At 43.1% G+C, this 24,982-nt stretch overlaps 1 protein-coding gene across 1 annotated transcript; it reads left to right on the forward strand.

Moving 5' to 3' along the window:
- Positions 1 to 1,496: 1,496 nt before the first annotated feature.
- PNN (pinin, desmosome associated protein) lies at positions 1,497 to 22,915 on the forward strand. The gene is made up of 9 exons (XM_073609928.1): positions 1,497 to 1,668; positions 9,607 to 9,684; positions 10,937 to 11,005; positions 12,233 to 12,305; positions 12,389 to 12,483; positions 15,268 to 15,343; positions 18,385 to 18,540; positions 18,847 to 18,985; positions 20,548 to 22,915. The coding sequence occupies exons 1-9, from the start codon at positions 1,556 to 1,558 to the stop codon at positions 21,840 to 21,842; spliced, it is 2,094 nt and encodes a 697-aa protein (XP_073466029.1). The 5' UTR covers positions 1,497 to 1,555; the 3' UTR covers positions 21,843 to 22,915.
- Positions 22,916 to 24,982: the final 2,067 nt, after the last annotated feature.

The raw sequence follows: 24,982 nt of genomic DNA on the forward strand, positions 1-24,982 counted from the left end.
TTTAAAAGCAGTGGCAAGCCTGTTGATCTCACAGGTTTATTAATGTGACAGAACACCGATGCTTTTAAAATTAAACATTAAAACAGTGAGACGGATTTCAAAATACTGTATTTCAATACATAAGGTGAGTTTACTGTTAAAAATAAGTGTGAAATGCAAGACTTCAGTGGGTGTAAAAAGATGTCCGGTTGCCGCCTTCTCACTGTATCTTTACCGAGGCTGAGTGCGGGGTGTACCAAGATGGCCGTGACGAAATGTCACTTCCATTACAAGATTTGACGGGTCGCCTAATCTGACAAAACACCGGTGTTCCATTAGATTCAGCGACTCTTGAGAATCGATTGAGAAGCTGCTTTTGCTGGTGATACTGATAGAGTTATGGCAAACAAATTTTCAAGGGCTTTTTTTTCTAGTGATATCAAGAATAATATTATTATGCTTTTTTTTTTTTTTTTTTATTTGGGCAAGTTACCACAACACCATTATCCTGTAGGTACGACTATGTTGGTGCCCCTTGTCATCTTTACATTGTATTTTTTTAAATGTAACTGCCTACTCCCAAACTGTCATTTGAAGTAAAACACATAGCCAAGTATTATTCTACACAATTTTTTTATTTTGCATTAAAAAAATAAAACAAATAAAATTAGACATGCTATCTGCCAATAGAACTTAACCAAAAAGTGCATTCTATGCATCCAAAAATATAGAAAATATAACAAATCAAATCATTATTATTCAACCAAAAAAATAATGTCAAAGCAATAACTCCAAGGCCACTAATAAATAACACGTTATCTCCTCTGTTATCGCAACATGTCTGGTTGACGAACGGCCGTTTAGAAACGAAATTAAAAGCGCGAACTGAAAAGCACGAAATTAAAAACACGAACTGATAAGCGCTAAATGAAAAACGTGAAATGAAAAGCGCAAATCAACATTCACCAAACTTCTACTAACACAAAATTAGCAGAAGGAGCCCAAAGGGTGGCGCTAAAGAGTGGAAAAAACACGTAGTACATCTAGTATGTCAGTATGTTCGTAATTGTTGGCCAACAATTGTGTGACCATGTGTATGCAAAGACAAGTTTTGCCCTTCGGACAAAAGTCCACGGTTTTGTTGGCAGAAAGTCCGATCGTGTGTACGAGGCTTTTTAAAGTCCAAAGGTTTAGCGCTGAGCAGTGCGAGGTGTACCAACATGGCCTCCGCCACCTTCCTACTGCTGACGTCCAGCTTTTTTCAAAACGCAACATCAAAATTAGGGCTCAGCCTACATTTTTGTTTATTTTACGTCCAATCTCTAAGCCTAGTTTACGCCCACTCTACACTTAGGTTACGCCCGCCCTACGCCTTATTTACGTTCATTCTACGTACATTTCGCGCCTTTAGCGTAAACCACGCCCCCGTCCGGGATTGGTGGATACTGTAGGCTGGTCTGACCAGCCTCCTCTCCTCGTCATTTCCGCTGACCCTGAGGAGAAGTGTCTTGAGGGATCACTGGCTCGTTTGTCGCCACAACCCGGAAGAGATTGAGAAGCGAGTTGGGCGGACAAGATGGCGGTAGCCGTGCGTACTCTGCAAGAGCAACTAGAAAAGGCGAAGGAGAACCTGAAGAATGTGGATGAGAATATCCGCAAACTGACCGGCCGCGACCCGAACGATAGCAGGTAGGAGGCGGCCCTGCAGGGGGCGGTGTGGGAGGAGTCCTGAGGGGATCCGGAGAGGAGCCGCATGGCCTGCACTCCATCCTCCTCTATGGAGTCTGAGAAGAGAGAGGGCGGGTCGGGCTCCGCACAGCATGCTGGGACTTGTAGTTCTCTGTCCCCTGAACAACCCATCCTGGGGGATGTGACTTCCACCAAACATTCACTGGTGTTGGTGGAGCAATCGCTCACATGCAGCTGGAAGATTCACCCACAGTGAATGTGTGATAACTGGTGGATTCTCAGCTTTATAAATCTCACTCTGAGGGCTCCTTTAAATTTCTGGGACCGCCATCTGCGGTGCGCCTTCTTCTGATTGGCCGATGTATGCAGTGACCGCCTGGCGCACCTCAGACGTGCGCAGTACATGTAGTTGCAGCACGCTCCTATTTATTTGAATGAACTGTTCAAGTGCATAGGATGGTGCTGCAACCGCATGTACTGCGCATGTCTGGGGTGTGCCAGGCGTTCCCTGCATACAGCAGCCAATCAGGAGATGTACTGCAGGTCGTTGTATCGGAGGAGCAGTAAAGCGAGCCAATGGGGTTGGGTGAACCTTTACCCTCCTCAATACAGCTGTTTAGCCTCCTATTCAGATGATTATACCGGCTACAACCTTGATCCCAGCATAGTTTTTTACAGCGGGCGATTCTGTACAATGTAAAAGTAATCAGAGCGGCTATACAGCTGCTGGATCACTTTTACAGGCAGGGCTGCTGTTAGAAATTATGGGGCCCCATATAACCTACCCGACGGGGCACCCTTCTCCCGGCCGAAAGTAACTGAGAACATAGATTTATCCATCCTCTTCTCTGTAGCCTCACCTGCACAGATGAATAGGAAGCGCTCCAAGGCTTCCTGCTCATTGACAGACTGGAGCGTAGTAACAAATGGACACAGAAGGGATTGGTACCAATGGCTCACTGCGCTCATTCAGGGATGCAAGGGGCCAGTAAATGACATATTAGCTCCTTCACCCGCTCTCCAAACTTGAATCATCCCCTTGTGTGCCTGTATCAGCTGCCAGGCAGGAGAGGAAGGAAGCTGGCAGCTCTGCGGGGGGAAAGGGGCACACGTGGGGGCCCGGACAGCAGATGGAAGGTGTGCATGTTCCTTAGTGCTGCCGGAGGGAGAAAGAGAAGACACTGGCAGCGCTGCAAGGGGAGGCAGAAGATGGGCGTCTGCAATAAATCAGTACAGCCAGACCTCCTGGTCAGTAGGTGCCCTGACCCCCCCTTTTGAACTGATGTGGTCCGGTCCCAGTAAAGGAAGGCTGGCTGTACTGCCTTATCAGCAGCCCTGTTTACAGGTGATGGAGGGGCGGGGTCTTCCCTCCTGCCGCTGCCTTAGCTGGGCTCTCCTGTCCCATCCGGGAGCCCGGTAAGGGTGCAACCGGGAGCATTGGCTTCCCCTGACACGGTGAGAGGAACTTATGTTGATCCTTCCACTGTGTGACGTCAGAAACTGGAAGCATGGAGTATTTTGTCACTTCTAGTTTCGGTTTGTTGTGAACAGGCCGCTATCGACTTGTGAAAGCATCCAATCAAACCGATCTTGGTTTGATCAGATGCTTTGGAGGGCAGAGGAGAGATATGGGGTCCAGTAGACCCCAGATCTCCTCAAAAAGAGAACCTGTCACTGCCCATGTTATTACAAGGGATTAAAAAAAATTAAAGCATCCCCTTGCCCCCCCTTTGCTCATGCACATGATTGCATCACACGTGGGGTAACGTCGGAGTGAGACTGATAATTCTAGCATTAGACCTCCTGTGTAACGCTAAACTGTTAACCTATAAAGGCTTTTAAAGTGTTGCCTATGGACATAGTTTAATGTACAGTAGTCTGTCCCCATTCCACAGGCGTGCGCAGTTTTAGAGCGTGACATGTTTGGTATCTATTTACTTGGCATAACATCTTTTATATTTTATTTTAATATATATAATTATATAATGTACACTTTGTGTATTTCTGTAATTGTGCCAAATACCTTGGTTACAGCACCGATCGGTGCTCTGCTGACCTCCTGTTGCTCTTCTCCCAGCGGAGGATATTGGCCCCTCCTCTGCAGTGCTCAGAGCGGGAAAGAGAGCTCCGGCGGGTCAAGGAGCGCCGAGCGGCACTATAACAAAGGTATTTGACACAATTATATTACAGACGCGCACACATTGTACATTGTATACTACTGTAATAGTGGATTATAGGATTTTACAAGCATTTTAACTGTTCACACTGGGGAGTCCTGACAGGGAGGGAGAGGGGGAGAGAAGACAGCACATTACATGGTAAGACCTACCCTGAAAATAAGCCCTACTGTGTCTCTTGTGGCCAAAATTAATATAAGACCCGGGCATTTTCAGGGAAACGAGGTAGAACTGCTCAGTACTCAATTCTTTCACACAGGAGATTGTTCATCTTCAATGTTATCTGTGTCCAATGAGATTTGAAAATTACAGTCACATTGCTAAAGTAAAGATCTGTGTCCCTTTTTTTTTTAAAGCAGAACCACAAATCAAACGTGTTTAATTGATTTTTAATATTCATAGCAAACTCCCCTATCCATCCATGGCTCCATGCTTTATTTAGCTGATAATTCACTTTGAAACCCCCCCCCCCCCCCCCCAGCATTTCTGGCTGTGGCCACCTTGCCTAAGGGTAGAATATGTAGCATTTACTTTCTTGAATCCATCTGCCCTTAGCTCAGGCATACAGACAGGAGGGTGTGCTTAGCTGAGAAAACCCCTCCTGAAAGACTCCTGGGATGTATGACATAATTTGCCTAAGTTCAGAATCTAGGAAGTAACTGAAGAAATGTAAAAAAAAATTGAGGGGTACCGAAAGTGCAGGATGCACTTTGCCAAAAGCCGAAAATGATAGTGGTTTTTTTTTTTTTTTTTTTTTAAATATGTTTTTATATATAATTGTATTTTTATTTTTAAATAATATCCTGAATTTAAATGAATAGGAATTTGTCAGCCATTATCGGCACCTTTAGCACAAGAAAAGCTCAAGAAAAATGCGTCCCTTAAATTGCATGTATGTCTTCAGACTAGTTCATTGCGCTTCCATTGTGGTGTTCAAAATCTTGCTGCGTTTTTGGTCAGTTAAAAAAAATGCACCACCTCATTGAAATGCATTGAGAACGCACATATGTGTTTGATGTGGTTTTTGTGTCACATGACCTATGAAAAAAAACGCCATAAGCACAGAAACATTGCAGAAAATCGGGTGCGTTTTCAGTGCCATTATCAGCACTTTTTTTCTTTTTATTGGCAAAATGCCAAAAACACAATATTCGGCCGCTGAAATTTTGGTGCATCTGTAGTAAATGATTCAAAACAAGTAAATACTTTCCATTCGATTTTACTAATGCAAACATAAGGATTAGAAATAGTCAATGTTTATGGAGAGCAAGAAATTCCACTTTAAAGCTTTGTGAATTAGGCCTATAGGATGAATTGCATTGCTGTCACCATGTATGGGTCATTACAGATCACATTGAGCGCTGTACAGTCATACACCATGATGGGAATTCTGGATCATTCAGTCCTATATTTTTATGGACCGATTGCCCATCCTACTTGATTGTAGGAGCATGTTTGTTGTGTAAGGGTATAGTTATGTGGAAACATTTTGACAGATCTAAATGTTAGGTTTCTTTTATTCAGCCATTTTGAATTGGCTGCCAATGCCCTAAAACAGACAAGTCGCATGACCCCGATGATGTCAGATGCTGCTGACGAAACGGGTCGTGTGCCACGTCACTTCCGCCTTTCCTTGGTGCGCAGGTGGAACGCGATTGGTGCCCCTGCTTTTTTTCTATGAGTGTATCTTGATCTACTTTGTCGTAAGTGCAATTTTAGCTGTTTACAGTGAATTTTAAAAACTTACTACACTATGAGGAGTTCCTTTTTTGTTTGTTTTTTTTTTTTTTTTTTTTGAACCTATGGTTTACCATACTACTACCTGGCGGGTGTGCTTCTTCGTGAACCGGTACCCTGGAGATTTTCTGCCTGACATGCTGGTTATGACTACCTGTCATGTGTGTCATATACCTTTGGTGAGTAGGATGTTTGCCTTGGGGCTGGTGAAAGGAAGCACTCGTGGTTACACACTTGTTGGATTAATTGTTAAGGAGATATCACCATCACTTGTTTGGACTTATTTTGGTGGCGGTGTATGGACATTGCACAATTTTTTTTTTTTTTAATTTTTTTTTTTTTTTTATCAATTTTTTCATTATTCTTATTGCTTATTTATATGCTTTGTATTTGATGTTTGTGTTGAGCGCTGTATGAAACCATAGTTTCCCTTTTATCACTATGCCATTGAGCTTTTGAGTTGCTTTTATCACAGATTTATTTATAACCTGTTGTTTGAGGTGATCCAGGGTGTGCAAGTTGGAGGGGGGTCTCTATCCCCCTCCATCAAAAGTACAAAGCAGCATTTTGTTCCACCCTGCAGATTATGTATTACTGTGTGCAAAAAAGAAAACTGCTCTGTATATTAACCCTAAATATGGCCGCAGCTCAATTGTGAGACGCAAATGGATATAACAAAGGGAGCTGCGCACTAATTGCAAAAAATATTAACGAGCATATAACTTGTAATACATAATGATGGATCCCACAATGATAGTGAATATCTAGAGTCCCATGTGTGGTGAGTATATGAAAGGAAAAACAAGTGAGTCCTCCAAAATCAAAGAATGATATATGGAACCTGCGAGTCCTCCAAAGGATAAACTATTTGTGAAACCAAAACATGCAGTGATTAGATCCAAATCTGTGCTGCCTTCCACTCTGCCTTCCACTCTGCCTTCCACTCTGCCTTCCACTCTGCCTTCCACTCACACCTGCAGAATACCGGATCTTTGTGTTCCTGATTGAATACCAATACCTGCTTGCTAGTGGTGTCTGGAGACTGTTGATGTTCGAATTGCCATCCATTCGCAACGTCCAGAGGAAGAGGCCCTGGCTGGGTTATAGCCACAACCATCAAAGCTTGTAATCGTGCACTTTATATGATGGTGGATTCACAAATGTTAGTCAAACGATTACCACAGTCACAGGTTTGGATCTCATCACTGCATGTTTTGGTTTCACAATTTTTTATCCTTTTGGAGGACTCGCTGGTTCCATACATCATTCTTTGATTTTGGAGGACTTTCTTTTTTTTCTTTTCATATACTTACCACACATGGGACTCTTGATATTCACTATCATTGTGATATTTGTCATTGTGTATTATAAGTTTATATGCTAGGTAATATTTTTGTAATTGGTGCACAGCTACCTTTTTTTTTTTTTGCCCTGTCCAGCATTGTAGCTCGGTCTGCAAGGCACTGTTTAGAAAAAAAAAAAGTTGTGTTTTTATTAATATTATAAAAATTTTAGAATTTTTTTTTTTTTTTCACCCCTGATGTCTTAATTTCCTTTTAGGGTATTCTAAAGTAAGAAATGCGTGCCCATGCAGGCAATCCTCATGAGCAAATCAAAAAATTTGAGGGACGGGATAAGACTGAAGATCCTCTGTAACCACTTCCCGCCCACCGTCAAATGACAGCTGGGTGGTGCGGCTCTCGTTCTGTGTGGACGTCATGACTGCTTCCCATAACAACCGCTCTCGTGCTCCTGCAGTGATTGCGGCTGCGCTGTATTGCTAGGACACGGCGTGACCCCGATCTCTGTAAAGAGTCGTGGCTCCTTAACCATGTGATCGGCTGTGTCCAATCACAGCCGGTCACATGTAAACACTGAGATACCGGTAATCGGTGCTCCTCGCCTCACACTGACAGTGTGAGGAGAGGTGAGCCGATCAGCGGCATCTCACAGAGGACATCTAGGGGTGTAATTAGGGCACTGATCATCAGTGGCCATTATGCCAGCCAGTGCTGGCTATCAATGCTGCTCATCAGTGCCCATTAATGCGGGATATTAGTGCTACCTTATCAGTGCCCACATTAGTGCCACCTCATCAGTGAAGGAGAAAAATGACTACATTTACTGACAAACTAAAACGCTTGTGTGAAGAAAATTTATAAAAATTTCACATGGTGTAGTGTAGCATGACCGCACAATTGTCGTTCAACGTGTGACCGCGCTGAAAGAATGGCCTGGGCAGGAGGGGGGTGTAAGTGCCCTGTATTGAGGTGGTTAAACATGCTGTTTATCGTTGTGACTCTGATGAGGATCAGATCATTGTATGGCAACTTATTGCAGAACACCAGTTAACTTCCCAAGAGGTTCACATACTTTTTCTTGCCATTGTATTCAGAAAAGAAGCCGATACACAAATTATTTCCTCTAGCAACACTAATTTTTAAATACTGTTGGCACCTAGGGGTTAAATTGTATGCAAATATGCGGCCTATCGGCGAGTGGGCCTTGTCACCAGGAGGCTGCATGTTTGCGTACCAATTTGCAGACACAGCTGTGCCGAGAGTGCGCTCCCGACAGTTACCTGAGTCTAGAGCTGCACAATTAATCGTCAAGAATCGTTATCGTGATTAATCGTCAAGAATCGTTATCGCGATCTTGACTAAAGTGTTTCACAATTCTTTCTATGCAAAGAATTCTCTCTGCTCTTCTGAAGCCACAGCCCTCAAAAGAAAGGAAGAGAAAAACCGGGCAGTCTGCCAAGAATCAAAACATTCTTTATCAGTTGAACTTAAGTATAAACATTGTAACAATTTGTCAATTGAATAGATTTCCTGTGTAAGTGAAAAAAGTTTAAGCCTCGGTTCACACTGGGACGACTTGTCAGGCGACCTAGGTCCTAGCTCCGACTTGGAAAAAGGTTACTGTACGACTTTGGGGGCGACTTGGGGCGACTTGCATAGACTTCTATACAGAAGTCGTTTTGCAAGTCGCCCCGGCAGTCGTGTGCAGGTCGCCTCGGTGAGGCGACCTGCAAGTCGTGCCGCCTCTGGTGTGAACAGAGGCTAACCACTTAAACACTAAACCTTTTTCTGACATTTGGTTTCAAGTTAAAATCATTTTTTTTTGCTAGAAAATTACTTAGAACCCCCAAACATATATATATATATATATATATATATATATATATATATATATATATATATATATATATATATATTAATTAGTAGACACCCTAGAGAATAAAATCGTTGTTGCAATATTTTATGTCGCACTGTATTTGAGCAGCGGTCTTTCAAATGCAATTTTTTTGGAAAAAAAAAAAATCTGACCAGTAAAGTTAGCCTTTTTTTTTTTTTTTTGTATAACGTGAAAGATTTTACGTTGCGAGAATTGTGAGAGAATCGTGATCTTTTTATTCTAAGCAAAAAAAATGTGATTCTCATTTTGGCCAGAATCGTGCAGCTCTACCTAAAAGCTCCTGATCATGGGACCTCTGTCAGTCACAGTGGTCACATGATCATAAACGCCACCCCAAACTCCCGGAATCGGAAACCCCTTTCCACCAGCACCCTTTATGGGGTAAAGCTACATTATTGCATCTCCATAGTAATACTGTAATGTGAATGTACTATGGATGCTTCCAAATGTTTTCAAAGCCACAATGAGCTACCATATATTATAACTTTTTATATATGATTTTTTTTTTTTATATTACAAATCGTTATTAGTCTCTGAATACATGGGCGGATAATCCACATTTGTTGGGTTATATTTAGTGAGATATAGATAGACAAGCTATTTACACAAGTGTGAGTGTCTTCTATGGAATTGGTGGCATAAAGCTGTTTTAGAAAAGCTAGTTGGTCTGTGAAGTGTTAAGACTAAAATTATTGATTAAATATTTACTGACTGCTTTTACTTTTTGCAGAACAGAAACTGAAATACTGCATGCCAGAATAAATTATAAGAAAATTTTGTTTATACTTTCACATAGTTGTACATAATTGCTTTTGTTGTATTTCAGGCCTGCACCTGCAAGACGACTGACCATCACAGGCCCAAATGCGATTGGAGGTAGAGGCCGTGGTGGCATTGTGCTACGGTAAGTGACTATCCAGCTTATCTTTAAATTCTGTACCTGTGTTTAGGGCTTTGGGTTTTATGGACACACCATATGAGAATGAGAATCCCAGCTTCATTGTACAGAGCTGGCACGAATGATTTGGGCAACTTATGGATACCATCTAAGAGTAGGACTCGGCATAGAAATCAGTTTAGCAGTATTCAGTTTGAAGGAGTTTTTGGTTTTAGTGTTATTAACCCCCCAAAAATAAAATCAGTGTGTATATGCAGTAAAGCATGCTTGTTATACTCCCTGTGGAACCTAAGGGGTTAATCATCTGCCTTGTGTTAACAGGCTGTTTTGATCCTGTCTTCTCTGATCCTTCCCTTCTTCCATAGTCCCCAATCCATCTGATAGAAAGGACCCCTGCGGGCAAGCTGCACATGCTCAGTTTGGGGTGTATTGCTAGAGGGTTTATTTATTTTTCTTTTCCTTGGGAGAGTGCATGTGATCAGCACTGTCCAGACAGAGGGTCAGAGGACATCTCATAGGACAGTCAGAGGAGAATGAAAACTCCTCCTACAAGCTATAACCAGACACTGATAGAAGTCACAAGACTGCTCTAACTGCTGATGATAAAAAGTATTTAGCAGTTTAAATTTACTAAAATTATTGCATTTGTGTATTGTGTAACAGCTTATGCTGTTTTTTTTTCTTTTCCTATCCGGGCAACGGGTGGGACCAGCCTGTCTTACCATGAATGGCTATGACAGGAGCTGCTGTCAAACACTCTTGCCCACCCCATCAAGTACTACTGCTGGTGACAGCTGTGAGCCGACCAGGGCAGATAAGAGTGACTGACAGTGGCTCCTTCTGTCAAGGCCTTTCTCGGCAGCCTAGTCCAAAAGCACAGTTTGGTTTACATTCCAGCTCATCGCTTGTATGCCAGATGACTGCACACTGCAGAAGTGAGGTCGTCCCATGCTGGCCACTAAAAAGAGCTGCAGCCCGGCACTCAGAAGAAGCTGGGTAGAAGATGACAGCAAGGGACTTAAGACTGTTTAAGGATAAGTACATATAATGGGAACCAATATAAAGTCGGTGTCATCCCAATTTCCCTTTAGTTTCTTTAGGAGAATCTTCAGTTAATGGTCAGGAAAAAGGACATCTTGAGAGGCATATAAAGCTGGTTCCCACTCATAACAAATAGACTACAAAGGCTTAAAGTGAAGATACTGTGCTCATTCTTCTAGGAATTAAAAATAACCAGTTCTCTTTTTTCCTCTGTTAGGCGTGGACTCTCTGAAGGTGGAGGAGGACCCCCAGCCAAACAGAGGGACTTTGAAGGTGCACTGAGCAGGTAAGTCTTTTTTGCACATGTACTGGTACCAGTTAGGCCTTGTTCACACCATGTGCAGAAACATGAGTTTTTCTGTATGTGTTCTGCAAGGGCACAAAGAAAACAGCTGTTTTCTATGTGCCCTGTTCACACCACAGCACTAGTATCCTGTGCGGATTTGTTTATGCGCAGGAATCTCCAACGTGTATACAATTAGCTGAAACGTGCATTAAAACTGATGTAAACTCGTGTCTCTGCAAGTAAAATCTAAGGATTTTTCTATCCATTTTTCTGCATTTATGGTGTGAATGAGGCCTTAAAGTTTAAGTTTTAGGTGGCTGTGACTGAATCAAAAATATTAAACGTCTAGCCAGATTAAAAAGCTACAGTGGGTCGAAAATTCAAGGTTGCCGCCTTTTATTTGAGGGCATTGCTAAAATTACTAAAATGTGACTCGTGTAGAAAAATAGTCAAACTTCTCTCAATGAATGCTCTTCTGAAAGGTGATATCTAAATTCTTGGTTTTCCTTAAGGCGCAGTTTGCAATTCTGCGGCTCTGCGTACTGCGTGGGCACAGCAGCGTGGGTTTGCCATTGAGTTAAATGCACCCATGTCCATTTTCTTTAAAGCATCAAGTTTTATGTGTGGCCGAATGCAGGTGTGGGAATGCTGCAACCTATGCTCACCCGGCACCGATATGGCCCAAGCCAGGGAAATTGGTTTGGATTCTCAGAACTAGATATGCTGATGGGTAAACTGCACTGGTGATTTTCCTGGTCAGCAATATGACCACTTACTGGTAATTGCCTAATTTTACAAGGCATTGAAATAATTTTGTTAAATTGGGTGACTGTAAATTGCTTTTAAAGACCGAATTAAAATGATCTGTGTACACATCAAACAAGTAATGAAACTGTGTAGAAAACCTGTATGTTTACTTTAAATGTCCTGGAGGCTTTTGGATGAATCCCAGGATTTTGAATGACTGGCTCATGCCCCAACTTTACACTGCCAAGTACAGGAATTGAACCAGTGTCAGCACTCCATGAGAAACGGCAACAGTAGGAGAAAGTTAAAATGTAATCCCAACACTGCTAAATCACCAGGCTTAGAATCGCTGTACTGACAGGTCCCTGGTCACCAGTCACTAAATTACTAGTGTAGATTAGTCCTAAAAGTATTAGGCCTACTTCATTCAAATTTTATTATATGCATATATGTAAAGATGAATTTGGCAAATGATTGCAGGCTGGGCGGGGATCGTCGGCAAAGGAGAGAGTCACGCCAGGAAAGCGACGCTGAGGATGAGGACGATAAAAAAGTATGTAATACCATTGTGAACTGAGAATGTATGACCCTCAGTTGTATGTGACTGTAGTTAGTAACCATTATTTTATGTTTCAGCCGGCGTTGCAATCCTCAGTTGTTGCTACCTCCAAAGAACGTACCCGCCGAGATCTTATCCAGGACCAAACTATTGATGAAAAAGGGAAGCAAAGGTTAGCAGAAAGTATTTTTAAAGTGTAAAGTCTTACCTTCCTGGCCGGTGCGAGGGACTGCATGAAGGGGAAAAAAAAAATGTTTCGGTTTTAGAACCACTTTATGAAATATTTTTGTTCAATCTTATTGTAGCGGTGCCCTCGTGAGGGCTGCTGAGTATTGTAGTCCACCTGTTGTCCAGCCAGGCACACGATTTACAGTCACTCTTTAGACAGAAAACAGTCCATGCACTGTTTTTTGTTTTTATTGAGGGGAATTAACTTGGATGATATAAGGGAATATGGGATGCCCACTGAATTGCAGAATATTTACATGGGACCAACTATATACACTCCTTGTACACTCCAGTCTTCACTCCAGCACAACACTTGCTTGCAGACTATTCCTCCTCAACAGCTCCAGCACATCACTTGCTTGTACTTCCAGGACCAACTAGCACATGTTTAGGCCTGACACTGGGTCAGCCAGGCCTTGAAAGTTCCCTTTGCACCATAAGGACCTAGGATGCCTATGGTGTAGGTAAATATTGACAGTCCTTGGTGCTAGTTGTCCTACACGTGGCTATTGCTCCCAGGACCACCTCTTCAGGCCCTACCAGCCCTCCTTCCCATGTTTCCACTGTCCACTCTCCTGGTTTTGCACCCACCCCAGACTGTTCTCTCCCAGTCCTCTCAGGCGTTCCTCCCCAGTGTTGCTGACTGTGCATTACTTACCAGCCCTATTGGCTTCGGCCTGTTCCTCCCTGAAGTCTTGCCTGGCGGTGCCCCCTTACTGTCCTCTCCTTGCTCCCGTGCCTCCTGTCCAGGACACCTCCACATGTTCTTAGAAGGTCCTGTCCGCGCCCAGGCCCAAGTTCACCCCCCAGACCAGGGATCTCCCTCCCAGGCCACAGATAGCATAGCACTCCATCTCCAGCTTCCACTTGAACAACTCCTCCCTAGCTTGGCTGACCCAAGGTGTTTAAGGAGACATTCCCCCTGCCAATCCAAGTTGGAGATTGGTCAAGGCTCTTTAGAACACCCCAAACAGCTCCACCTCCCTTCCACCTCTTTCCAGAAAGTACCAGAACCTTCTGGAAAGAGTGGGATGTCTTAATGATGCTGCTTGTGAGTTACCAGCTCTCTACACTGGGCCACTCCCAACCCAGATCAAAACAGGCTTGGCTACCAGCTAGGCCTGCCTAAATTCGCCTCCTCTGCCAAAAAACCTTATTTAGATCTATCTAGCAACCCATAGGGTGCTTTATTATTAATAGTATTTTTTTTATTATAATAAAGTAACCGAGTAGAGTAATCACAGCATCAATCTACGGTACAAAGATGAGAAATAAAAAAAGAAACCAGCAAAAATTAACCTGCTGTAAACAACCCAGGACTGGCACATAAGTAGAGAGAATATCATTACAATATACTGTGTGGAAAATATAGGTGTTGCAGTAGTATGGTCACATTGGAAACAAGCACACTTCCGTGTTGAAAAAGAAGTCACCGATGGGTAATATACAGAAAGCTTAGAAGAAGAGAGATGAACAGTTAGAAAACAGGAGTTGGGGGGGGGGGGGGGTGATAAGGAAAGTGGGCACTTCATCATGGCTAAGAAGAAATGGAGGGAGGGTCCTTTTTGGCCCAAACCAGATATTCGGATGAGTAACGGAATATGGACCAAGCGGTCCAGGTGTGTGAACATTTTATTGTTCTTTCCTGGTTTCCTGCACTAACAGACGTTCTACTTCCCTAATGGAGTCTAATTCAATTGCCCTTTCACCCAGAGCCACCGTGGGGGTCCCTTGGACAGAAGTTGCAATGCACTTATAACATTGATCAAAAATTTGCTGCCGGCATGCCTGTATATTGGGGGGAGGAAGAGTTGACTGAAGTTCCTTTTCCAATGTCCGCGTATATGATGGAAGGTCTGGTCGAGCTGCGGACAAGATCAGAGTATATCCAGCAGCGAGGGAATAAACTGGATCTAAGTAAAGGCCTGTTGCCTCTCTAGCCGCTGTCTAGGCTTATGTAGGGGAACAGTGGGACAAGGTAGCCAAAGTCAATGATGAGCCTGACTGTAGAACTTAAAAGAGCCATCTTTGGTCCTGCTTCTACCAGAGTCCAAACCTGTAGATCAAAGAGTGGTGGTAAGGGCCTGGGGTACAAAAAGTCATGGGGCCCAAATACTTGGATAAATTAAGGGAAGGTAGGGTGTGATCCCATATGTGGAGAGTCTGTCGGGTAAAGCCAGGGGTAAGCATGGAGCCTCTGCGGAGCACAGGTAGGTCAAGGGAAGGGTGCAGAGGACCACAGGGTTCATATGGCTTTCCAATTTGGATGAATAGCGGTGAAATCAATTGAGCAATTTAAGCAATATTTTGTTTATATTTTCAGGCTTAGTTCAGGAAGATCCTTTCTATCATACATAATAGAAAAAAAAAATGAAGGGATTGAAACCCTGCTTGTTCATTGGGGATCCCACCATGTTGCCTGTGAGTGCTCGGTAGACATCAAAACCCACATCTAAGTGGTCAGCTGCTCACAGTAAAGGTGATTCCCATAACTTTTGCACTGTTGGAGCATTCCAACATCAGGTATGAATATAGCCAAAAAGCACAAGAAAAACCTTTTTAGCTGAAGGGCTGGGTTTACCACTATGGCATAGCCACCAGAGGAAGAAGCATGCAGTGTGCAATAGGGAGGCAGCTGAAATTTGTAACAAGAAAATATGTTCTCATTGATGGCTTTCTTTAATAAAACATGCTGTAATATATATATTTTTTTCCCTCCTTTTTGTAGAAATCGGCGAATATTTGGCCTGTTGATGGGTACCCTTCAAAAGTTTAAGCAAGAATCAAATGTTGCTACAGAAAGAGTAGGTGTTTAAAACACAACTATTATTAATGTTATTAAATATGATCTCTTAGGGGACAAATCACACGTGCCTGGGAAGCAAAAGAAAATTATGCTAGTGAGCTTTTTCTATAATGGTGTTCCCTGCCAACTAGATCCTAGACTCAGCCTAGACTTGTCGCTCAATGGCAGCTTTTTAGGGCACAAAGAGTAGAAACTGTCAGCTTGTGGTGTTGTGAATGATTGTGCCTGAAGAGGAGAGCTTTCATCCACAAATGAAAAAAGTCAACAGCAGCAGACGTGAGCTACTGCACAAGTCTCTCTCTGGCAAGTGTAGTACCTGGCTTGTGCTGTTGTAGGCTTTTATTGTGAATGAAAGTGCTTCACCTTCAAACATTCACAGCGGCGCAAGCTAACAGTTTCTACTTACTCTGCCCTGTATAGAAGGTGGTGGGGTATTGGTGGCATCTACACTAAAAAGCATTTCCAAGCAAGAGAACTGGAGGACTTCATTCACATTTGTGCAACTTCAATTGTGCATTTTCCATTGCAACTTTACAGGGCGACGTTGGCTTTCACCAATGTGATTGTATTCTACCAAGTCGCATGTATATCATGCAGGTGTGAGTTTTGAGGGTTTACAGTGAAATCTATGGCCCTCAAGTTGTACCAAAATAGTGCAGGAACTCCTTTAACCACTTAAGGACTGGAAGCATTTGCCCGCCTAATGACCAGGCTGTTTTTTGCCATACGGCACTGCGTCGCTTTATCTGACTATTGCTAATAAATATCCCAAAAAAAAAAAAATGTCTTCAGTCTAGGCCAATATGTATTCTACATATTTTTGGTTAAAAATCACAATAAGCGTATATTGGTTTGCGCAAAAGTTATAGCCTCTACAAAGTAGGGGATAGATTTGACATTTTTTATTTATTTTTTACCGGTAATGGCGGCGATCTGCTTTAAAAATTTTTTTTTTGTGGGATTATGGCGGACAGATCGGACACTTTTTTGGGACCAGTGACATTTATACAACGATCGGAGCTAGAAATGGCCATTGATTACTGTATAAATGTCACTGGCAGGGAAGGGGTTAAGTGTTCCCTAGGGAGGTGTTTCTAACTGTGGAGGCAGTGTACTGATAGGGAGTAGAGATCGGTTTTCCTGATTACAAGGAACAGCAGATCTCTCTATTTCCCTGACAAAATGGGGATCTATCTGTTTACATTGACAGATCCCCATTCTGTCTCTCTGGTGCGATTGTGGGTCGCCAACAGACATAACGGCCACGTGCATCAGCTCCGGCATTGCGTGCGCCCCCTAGGGCTCTTTAAGTGGCCAGCGTACACCTACGGCGATTCGTGCAGCCGTGCCAACCTGCCGCAGTATGACGGAGGCTGGCCGGCAAGCGGTTAGTCGCTGTGACCTTGACTACAATACAGGGCACTTACACCCCTTTTCCACCCAGGCCATTTTTCAGCTTTCAGTGCTGTCTCACTTTGACAATTGCGCGGTCAGGCTACACTGTAACATATAAAATTTGTATCATTTTCTTCAAACAAATAGAGCTTTCTTTTGGTGGTATTTAATCACTTCTGGGTTTTGTTTTTGTTTTTTTTTTGGTAAAATGAAAATTTTGAAGGGGAGAAAAATTTTTTTTTTCTTAGTTTGTCAGTAAATTTTGTAAACAAGTAATTTTTCTCCTTTGCTGCTGGGCTGCACTGAGTGGCATCACTAATGGGCACTCGCTGGTAGACGCTTTATTGTAATCCTGATTACATGCCTAGATGTCCTCTGTGAGGAGATGCCGCTGATTGGCTCTCCTCTCCTCACACTGTGTGTGAAGCGAAGAGAGCCAATCAGCGGCATCTCCGTGTTTTACATGTGACCGGCTGTGATTGGACACAGCCAATCACATGGTTAAATAGCCACGGTTCTTTATAGAGATCGGGATCGTGCTGTGTCCTAGCAACACGGCGCGGCTGTTCTGGGCGCCGTCATATGACGTTCACCCAGAATGAGAGCCGTACTGCCCTTCTGTCGTTTGACGGCAGGCGGCAAATGGTTAAGTTGCACAGATATGAACAGTACTTATTGGGAAACATAGGGTGTGACCTGTCATGTACAGTAATGTCAGGCCAGTATTTATCATTTGGTGATGCTTCTTTAACAGAGGGAGTGTGCATAAGTGGATAAAACTGGGTCAGTTGGATCCAGAGGCTAAAGGCACAGTATGGATCTGGTATTGGGAAGCTCCCTGACTACACAGATAAGCATTTGAATAATGGGGTGTCTGTGGGCACCTTATGCAGCGCTTCCAAGAATTTGCTCAACGCATTAACCTCACAGTAGTTGCTGCGTCCATATCCTTTTTGCTTTAAAAAAATGAACATGGTCCATATTGCCAGTGTTGTGTACTTTAAAATGTACACTATAACACCATGCATACTGGTTTATTGTTGAGGTTCAGGGCTAGTGTGCACAGACTTCAGACAAATGGCAGAATATGCAATCCAGCTGTAGTGATACATTCTTCCACCTACTTTAAAACGCTTTGTGTGTGTGTGTGTGTGTGTGTGTGTGTGTGTGTGTGTGTGTGTGTGTGTGTATAGCTAGAGAGATGTAGATATTCCCAACTAACAGTCTGCGCTATTTGGGTAAATGGCCCACTGCAATAACACTTGTTTTGAACTTAAAATGATGCATTGTGTTTATCTTGATGCACAGATGGAGAGTCAACCTTATCTGTCAGGTAGATACAGATCAGTCTGTGACTGGTTGTTGTGGATTGTTCTATTTTATAAACCTGTTGTGGCTACTTGTTTGTTTATGTAATATCATATACACCAGGGATATGCAATTAGCGGACCTCCAGCTGTTGCAGAACTACAAGTCCCATGAGGCATAGCAAGACTCTGACAGCCACAAGCATGACACCCAGAGGCAGAGGCATGATGGGACTTGTAGTTTTGCAACAGCTGGAGGTCCGCTAATTGCATATCCCTGATATACACCATTAGAAAAACTAGCTTCTGACTCCAAGTCTTTGTTATTTAACCATAGCAAAAGCGACGTCAAGAAATTGAACAAAAACTCGAAGTGCAGGCAGAAGAAGAAAAAAAACAGGTGGAAAATGAACGTCGAGGGCTTTTTGAGGAAAGACGTGCCAAGCAAACCGAGCTGCGACTATTGGAGCAGAAAGTTGAGTTGGCACACTTGGTAAGTAAATGCAGCTAAATGTTTTTTCTTTGACAAGTATTTTCCTGATTTTTCATAATGCTGTACAAGTGCACTGAAAAGAAGGCCATCAGTGCTCGCAAATTATGCAACGGATAAAATTTTCAAATGCGAGTAAGAAACGGATCAAAGTGTGTGTGTGAATATAATAGAATATATTTATTTGAAATACAAAAAGGTGCCAGCAGTAAATACACACAAATGTGAGTAGTGGTTGGGGTGGGGGTAGCATTGGTTGCTAAAATGTCTTTCTCATGCTGGTTCTAATTTTTGAACATTTCGTTATAGCAAGAAGAGTGGAATGAACACAATGTCAAAATTATCAAATATATCAGAACAAAAACAAAACCCCACCTGTTTTACATACCTAGCAGGATGTGCCCACCAACACAAAAATTGCATGAGGAGTCGCAGAAAAAGTTGAATGGTAAGTTACCTGATTCTTGTTGCCTTTCACCATCTGGCTTGTCTAAAAACTAAGTCCATGTTGTCCCTACCAATTCACCTTTTGTAAAGATGGGAAAATTAAGCCTTATTGGTATGACAACTTGTATATTTTGCATTCAGACCCTTCATAAATATGGCTCATTTTTCATTAAATTTTGTTCCAAGATGAGTACAGTTTACACATCTGAAATACATTCTTGGCAAAATGTAACTTAATTCCTACTGGGCAGTTGACATTTCTCTATGCATAAAAATCATTTTTTTTTTTTTTAAATTATACACAAACCTCGGATTACGAGCATACTCCGTTCCAGGAGTATGCTTGTAATCCAATGTACTCGCATATCAAAGCGACTTTTCCCATTGAAGTCAATGGAAACGAAAATAATTCATTCCGCATTGACTTCAATGGGATGCAATACCGCATGCGGCCAGAGATGGGGGCGCCGGAGAGCCTCGGAAAAGGCCCGAGGGACACTCCGGCGGACCTCGTCCCCCCCACCTCAGGCCAAAAGCGGTACTGCACACTGCTTTTGGCCTGAATCCTGCTCATTTTGCGAGACAACACTCGGAAACCGAGTTAGGAATTTTAGAAATGCAGTGCTCGGTTTGTGAAATGCTCGTTAACCGCGCTACTCGCAAACCGAGGTTCCACTGTGTGTGTGTGTGTGTGTGTATGTGTCTGTGTGTATACGTATATTTATTATTATTATTATTATTAACAAATATACTTTAAATCTTGGAGCCAGTTTTTTTTTTCAATGACGGCTCGCCTTCTTTTATTTAGCCCTGATGTGTATCTTTACAGATACACAACACATGTTTACACATGGAGGATATATGAAGGTGCCAGTATGTGAAGAAAAAACTTTTGTTTAATTTTTTTTTTATTTGTAAATGTTGGCCACTTGCCTACTGTGCACTTTCACCCCCTTCCTGCCCAGGCCAATTTTCAGCTTTTCAGTGCTGTCGCATTTTGAATGGCAATTGCGTGGTCATGCAACACTGTACCCAATAAACCTATATTTTTATTTATTTATTTTTTTTGTTCCAGACAACTAGAGCTTTAAAGAGATCATTTTGGAAAAAAAAAATTATGTGTGAATGTGTGTGTATATATGTGTATATATATATATATATATATATATATATATATTAGTGTGTATGTAATTTTTCTTCACTGATGGGCTGCACTGATTGTTAGTATAAATATGCATGTGATTGGACACAGCTGATCACATGGTAAAGGGTTGCACAGTGATCAGAGCGCACCCAATGCGTGCAGGGTGGTGGGGTTCCGGAAGGATGTCAATAGACTCACTGCCAAAACTAGTTTATTTTCCATAAGGCTAATCATCGCTCCCGCTACTTGTAAAAGCTAATTGGCTGCTGGGATTGCTTTTATATTACAGAGCATTCTTTCGATACTCAAAAGCTATGGGTGGGAAGTAGTTAATCTATAAATGTTAGTAAAGGATGGCAACCTGTTTTACGTTGTGGATAGCAAGCTTATTTACCATAGTTCTTGTTTCTTTCAATCAGGTATATTTGAAAAAAGACGAGCTGAATTTGCTGAGCATTTAAACAAAATGGAAGCTAGGCCTAGGCGCCATTCCATGAAAGAAAAAGATGAAGAAAAGAAGCAAGGTGATGAAAATGAAGAACAGAAGGAGGATCGAGAAGATGGTAAGGTGGCTCGGCATGAGAGAGTTGAGGAGACAGGTAACCTGTCTAATGACATAGAAATGGAGGACACCTTTGAGGAAGAGAAGGATGTTGGTGCTAGGGATGTAGAGATGGTGCAAGAGACTAGCCTTATGGAAGATGGTGAAGATTCTAAAGTTGAGGAGAAGATTGAGGAAGAAGGTAGAGTTGTAGTAGAGGAGCCCCAGATCAGTAAATGGGAGGAGCAGGAAGCCGAGGTTGAGGAGGAAGTAGTAAAGGAAGAGGAGGAACATAAAGACAGTATGGATGAGGATCATCAGGAGGTAGCAGATGTCAGTCAGTCAACAGGCTTGGAGTTAGCAGATGAGACTAACCAAAGTAAGGAAGTAGAAAGTGAGGAGAAAGCAGATGAAGGTTCAGATACTAAACTTGATGAAGCTGAAACAGCTAAAACAAATGAGCCAGAACCGGACACAGAAACTGATTCCACAGAAAAGCGAGAGCAGGAACGAGAGCCAGATCTAATGTTCCAGCCACCATTAGATTATGAACCTCAAACAAGGCTGGAAACACACTATCATGTGGAAGAGGAACAGGTGGTGGAAAAAGAGGAAGGTGTAGCAATAGTTGAGAACACTCCTGAGATTCAAGTAGAGCAACCTCAAATTACCTCATCAGAACACAAAGAGAAGAGCAGCAAGAACAGGGGGAGGACGAGGAACAAAGTGGAGAAAAGTAGGAGTCGTAGTAGTAGCAGCAGTAGTTCCAGCAGCAGTTCCAGCTCAAGCAGCAGTGGAAGCAGCTCTAGCAGCAGCAGTAGTCGCAGCAGTTCAAGCAGTAGTAGCAGCAGCAGTGGGAGCAGTAGCAGAGACAGCAGTAGTAGCAGCAGCAGTAGTAGCAGTGAAAGTCGAAGCCGGAGCAGAGGGAGAGGGCATGTTAGAGATGAGAAACGCAGGAGGAGCACGGAGCGAAAGCGGCGAGATACATCAGGAGTAGAAAGGAGTCACAAGTCTTCTTCAAAAGTCAATAGCAGAGACTCCAAAGGATCCAAGGACAAAGGCTCATCAAGGTCTGACCGCAAGAGGACAAATTCAGAAGGTAGCCGGTCAGGCAAGAGACCCTCAAGAAGTGAGAGAGACCGTAAATCAGACAGAAAAGACAAAAGGCGTTGACAGATTCCTTGTTTATGGACTGTAGTTGCTCCATGGTGCTCCCTTAACAATGGCATGGTACTAATTGTTTTGGAAAGCACAATTTTTATTTTATTTTATTTTGCATAATTTTGTAATCTTGGTGGTTTAACGGAGATGTAAGCTCAGATCTTCAAATAAAAACCATAAGATTTCTCTCCCATATCTTTGCCTCGTTATTTGCTCCCCTTCTATTTTAATATCCATTGGTTTGGCAAAGTTGCTTTTTATGTCAAATTTTTTGTAATATATACATTTTAAATACATCCCATATGCAAAATGTTGCAATGTATAAATGCCCACTATTTATAATTTTCCCATTAGAACTATGCTGGATACAGCTGGATTTTTGTAAAATTTTATTTCAAACCCCCCCTCATCCTCCAAAAAATAAAGGTTAATATCCTGGCCAGAGTTGAATTAAAATGCACTCAAAGCCCTTTGTTTTGGATAGAGTATGGAACAACTGGAACCCTTGTCAGTGGTGTTTTTTTTTCCTCTGTGTCCCAAGTGTCACCAAGACCGAAAGGGGAAATCCCAAATGTGAGTTGCCAGTAGAACAAGCATAGAGGACACTTGTTCTGGGGACAACTGTCTAGGGGTGGATTTCCCCTCGCTTGGAGAGATTTCCTATATTTTCCTGTTGTCTCTAAAACAGGAAGTGAAGGGAAATCCCTCTGTTGGGACACAGACAGCAAAAAATAAACTTGACAGGGGTTTTAACTGTTTATTACTTGGTCCAAAACTAAAGAAAAACAGTTCTGGCTTGAAGTAGTTTATGGCCCTTGAGGCCCAGTATTCATGCTCAGTGACTACTGTAACTGAATTTCAACTGGGCAGCATCTCTGGGTGATATTGTACTTAAAAACAGATGGAATTGAAAGGTGTATGTACAGATCATTTTGTTAATGAAACCTGTTTGGAATAAGGTGAAGTTAGTCTGAACTCTGGTCTAGCCAGAATATTTTGTCAGCAATGTTTGTGTTTTAAGATTTTGTACAAGTTACAACCGTTGAACTGTTCTGTGCAAATAAATAACTTTTTTGGACTAGCAACTGGCTATTTGCATTTGTTGTAAGGTTTAAAAATATTGCTATCTTTCCACGTTGTATTGTGTGTGTTTGTTTTTTGTTTTTTTTGTTTCCCTCTGCCCTGCAGACCCTTCTCTGCCATGCGGATTCCTGTCCACCACCCTGCTGACCCATCTTCTGCCCTGATAACCCCTGCTCTCTACCCAGCTGACCCCCATCTGGGTTCTGTTTAACTACACTTATGCCCCTCCCACTGTTAAGAGTGATCACACCCACATTTTGCCTGTGTGTGCCGTAAATGACTTCCTTTCTCAAGTGTCCCTCATTCTGAAGTTCAAAAGTTAGGAGGTGTGGGGGGCACATACAAACAAGCAAACCACAAGATTAAGAGATTTTACATTAAAATCCAAAGATTTGGCACTCCCAGCAAAGAAACTGAGACAACATTGGTATTATAACTGACCTGCCCATTATGTTTAGGTGTTGCACTTTTAAGAGGCAGTGGTCCCCCTGGTGTGGTCCATGTGAACCTTGTATTGCACATGCATGTACACACAGTGTGTGACTCGCCCACTCCCTCCACTCTGGAGAGCATCTGACAGAGTGCAGCAGGAGCTTATGGCCTTCTGCTCTGTGTCCTGTGAAACCAGGAAGAGAAGGAACAGTGTTGCCGGGAGGTAATCTTCCTTTCGGTGCCGGGGGGGGGGGGGGGGTTGAGTGGGAGCTGGGTGCCTCTAAAAGCGGGGGGGTTGAGTGGGAGCTGGGTGCCTCTAAAAACAGGGTACCCGCTCCCTCCCCAAAATATGACATGCCAAATGTGGCATGTCAGGGGGTCTCCTGCACTTAAAGTGGAACTTCCATTTTTGGGTTTAACTCCACTTTAATGCAGAGACTGCATTTGGGTTTAGAACTATAGACATTTTTTTCCTTTTTTTCCAGAGGTGAAGCTTGTAGGCCCTGATGTAAAAGCTGACCTGGGCCCCCCTCTACTATCCTTTGCTTCCACTGTGCGCCAATATACTCCAAGTATCTAAAGAGTTCATTCAGATCTATATTTACACTAAGGGCACTTTCATATCTAGTGGCGCCGGCGGTAAAGCGCCGCTTTTTTTAGAGGCGATTTACCGTATTTTGCGGAGGCCTTTTCTGAGCATGGGCCAGGTCGACCCCTGTGACACTTGACGCTACACCAATCATCCTTTTCTCAGGGCCAGGCTGCAGTGATGTGGAGGTGCAGGATATTGGGGATAGCTGCCACCCTCACTTCCTGGTAATGACGCATGCCCTCCTGGTAATGACAGATGACCATAACTGCCCCCCCTAGAAGCCGCCTTCAGGTAATCACAGATGACTCTCCCTCCTGGTAATGACACATGTCCCTCCAGTAAGAAATCAAATGTGCTCTCCTCCTGTAAAGACAGATGCTCCCCGATCCTAGTAATGACACATTCCCCCCCCCCAACTGGTCCTGCTCAAATATAGTAAAATTTGGGGGCTCCTCAGGAGGTGTTGAGGGATTTTTAAGGCAAATTTTTGGGGATTCTGTTTGTGAAAGCAGGTGTTATGTGGGGGTGGTGTGTCTTCCGGTTGTCGGTATGGGAGAGGGGGAGACATCCCCGGTAGGTGGTTGGTAAAGAAGGTTCCCAATAGGTGACAGGGACCCAAGTGTGTTACCTCACTAATAATATTGTCCTGGCTCCTGGGTGGCACTTTTTTGCCTCCTGCCTTCCTCAGCTCGGTGTCCGTTCCTGGCCGCTTGGCAGTATTGATATTTCCCTATCCTCCCTCCATTAGCTCCTCTCCGGCAAAAACTCAGATTCTTTTAAGCCAATGAGAGCAGAGGGGTGTGGATGGATAGGCAAGGTGGAAACCCAGTACCGGAACCTTCCCACCACTCGGGTGCGAGAAGCAAGCCGGATCCGAGCCAGGCTCTGGGAATTTGTGGAGTTGTTGGCGTATACTTAAATGACAAGGAGGCTGCACGGGCCCTCTGGAGCATGGGCGGGGTCGCAACTGTCTCCTGCGACCCCCTATTGCTACACCTGTAGTCATAGCCCCTGTCAGATTTTTTATTTTTTCCCATCTGTGTCC

The sequence above is a fragment of the Aquarana catesbeiana genome, linkage group LG13, assembly GCF_042186555.1.
Source record: "Aquarana catesbeiana isolate 2022-GZ linkage group LG13, ASM4218655v1, whole genome shotgun sequence".
Taxonomy (NCBI): Eukaryota; Metazoa; Chordata; class Amphibia; order Anura; family Ranidae; genus Aquarana; species Aquarana catesbeiana.

Excerpts from the sequence above, each read along its gene's own strand:
- PNN (XM_073609928.1), top strand. The coding sequence starts at position 1,556 with ATGGCGGTAGCCGTGCGTACTCTGCAAGAGCAACTAGAAAAGGCGAAG. Across the intron at positions 15,344-18,384 it reads CAAATGTTGCTACAGAAAGA|CAAAAGCGACGTCAAGAAAT; the intron begins GTAGGTGTTTAA and ends ATTTAACCATAG. Across the intron at positions 18,541-18,846 it reads AAGTTGAGTTGGCACACTTG|CAAGAAGAGTGGAATGAACA; the intron begins GTAAGTAAATGC and ends ATTTCGTTATAG.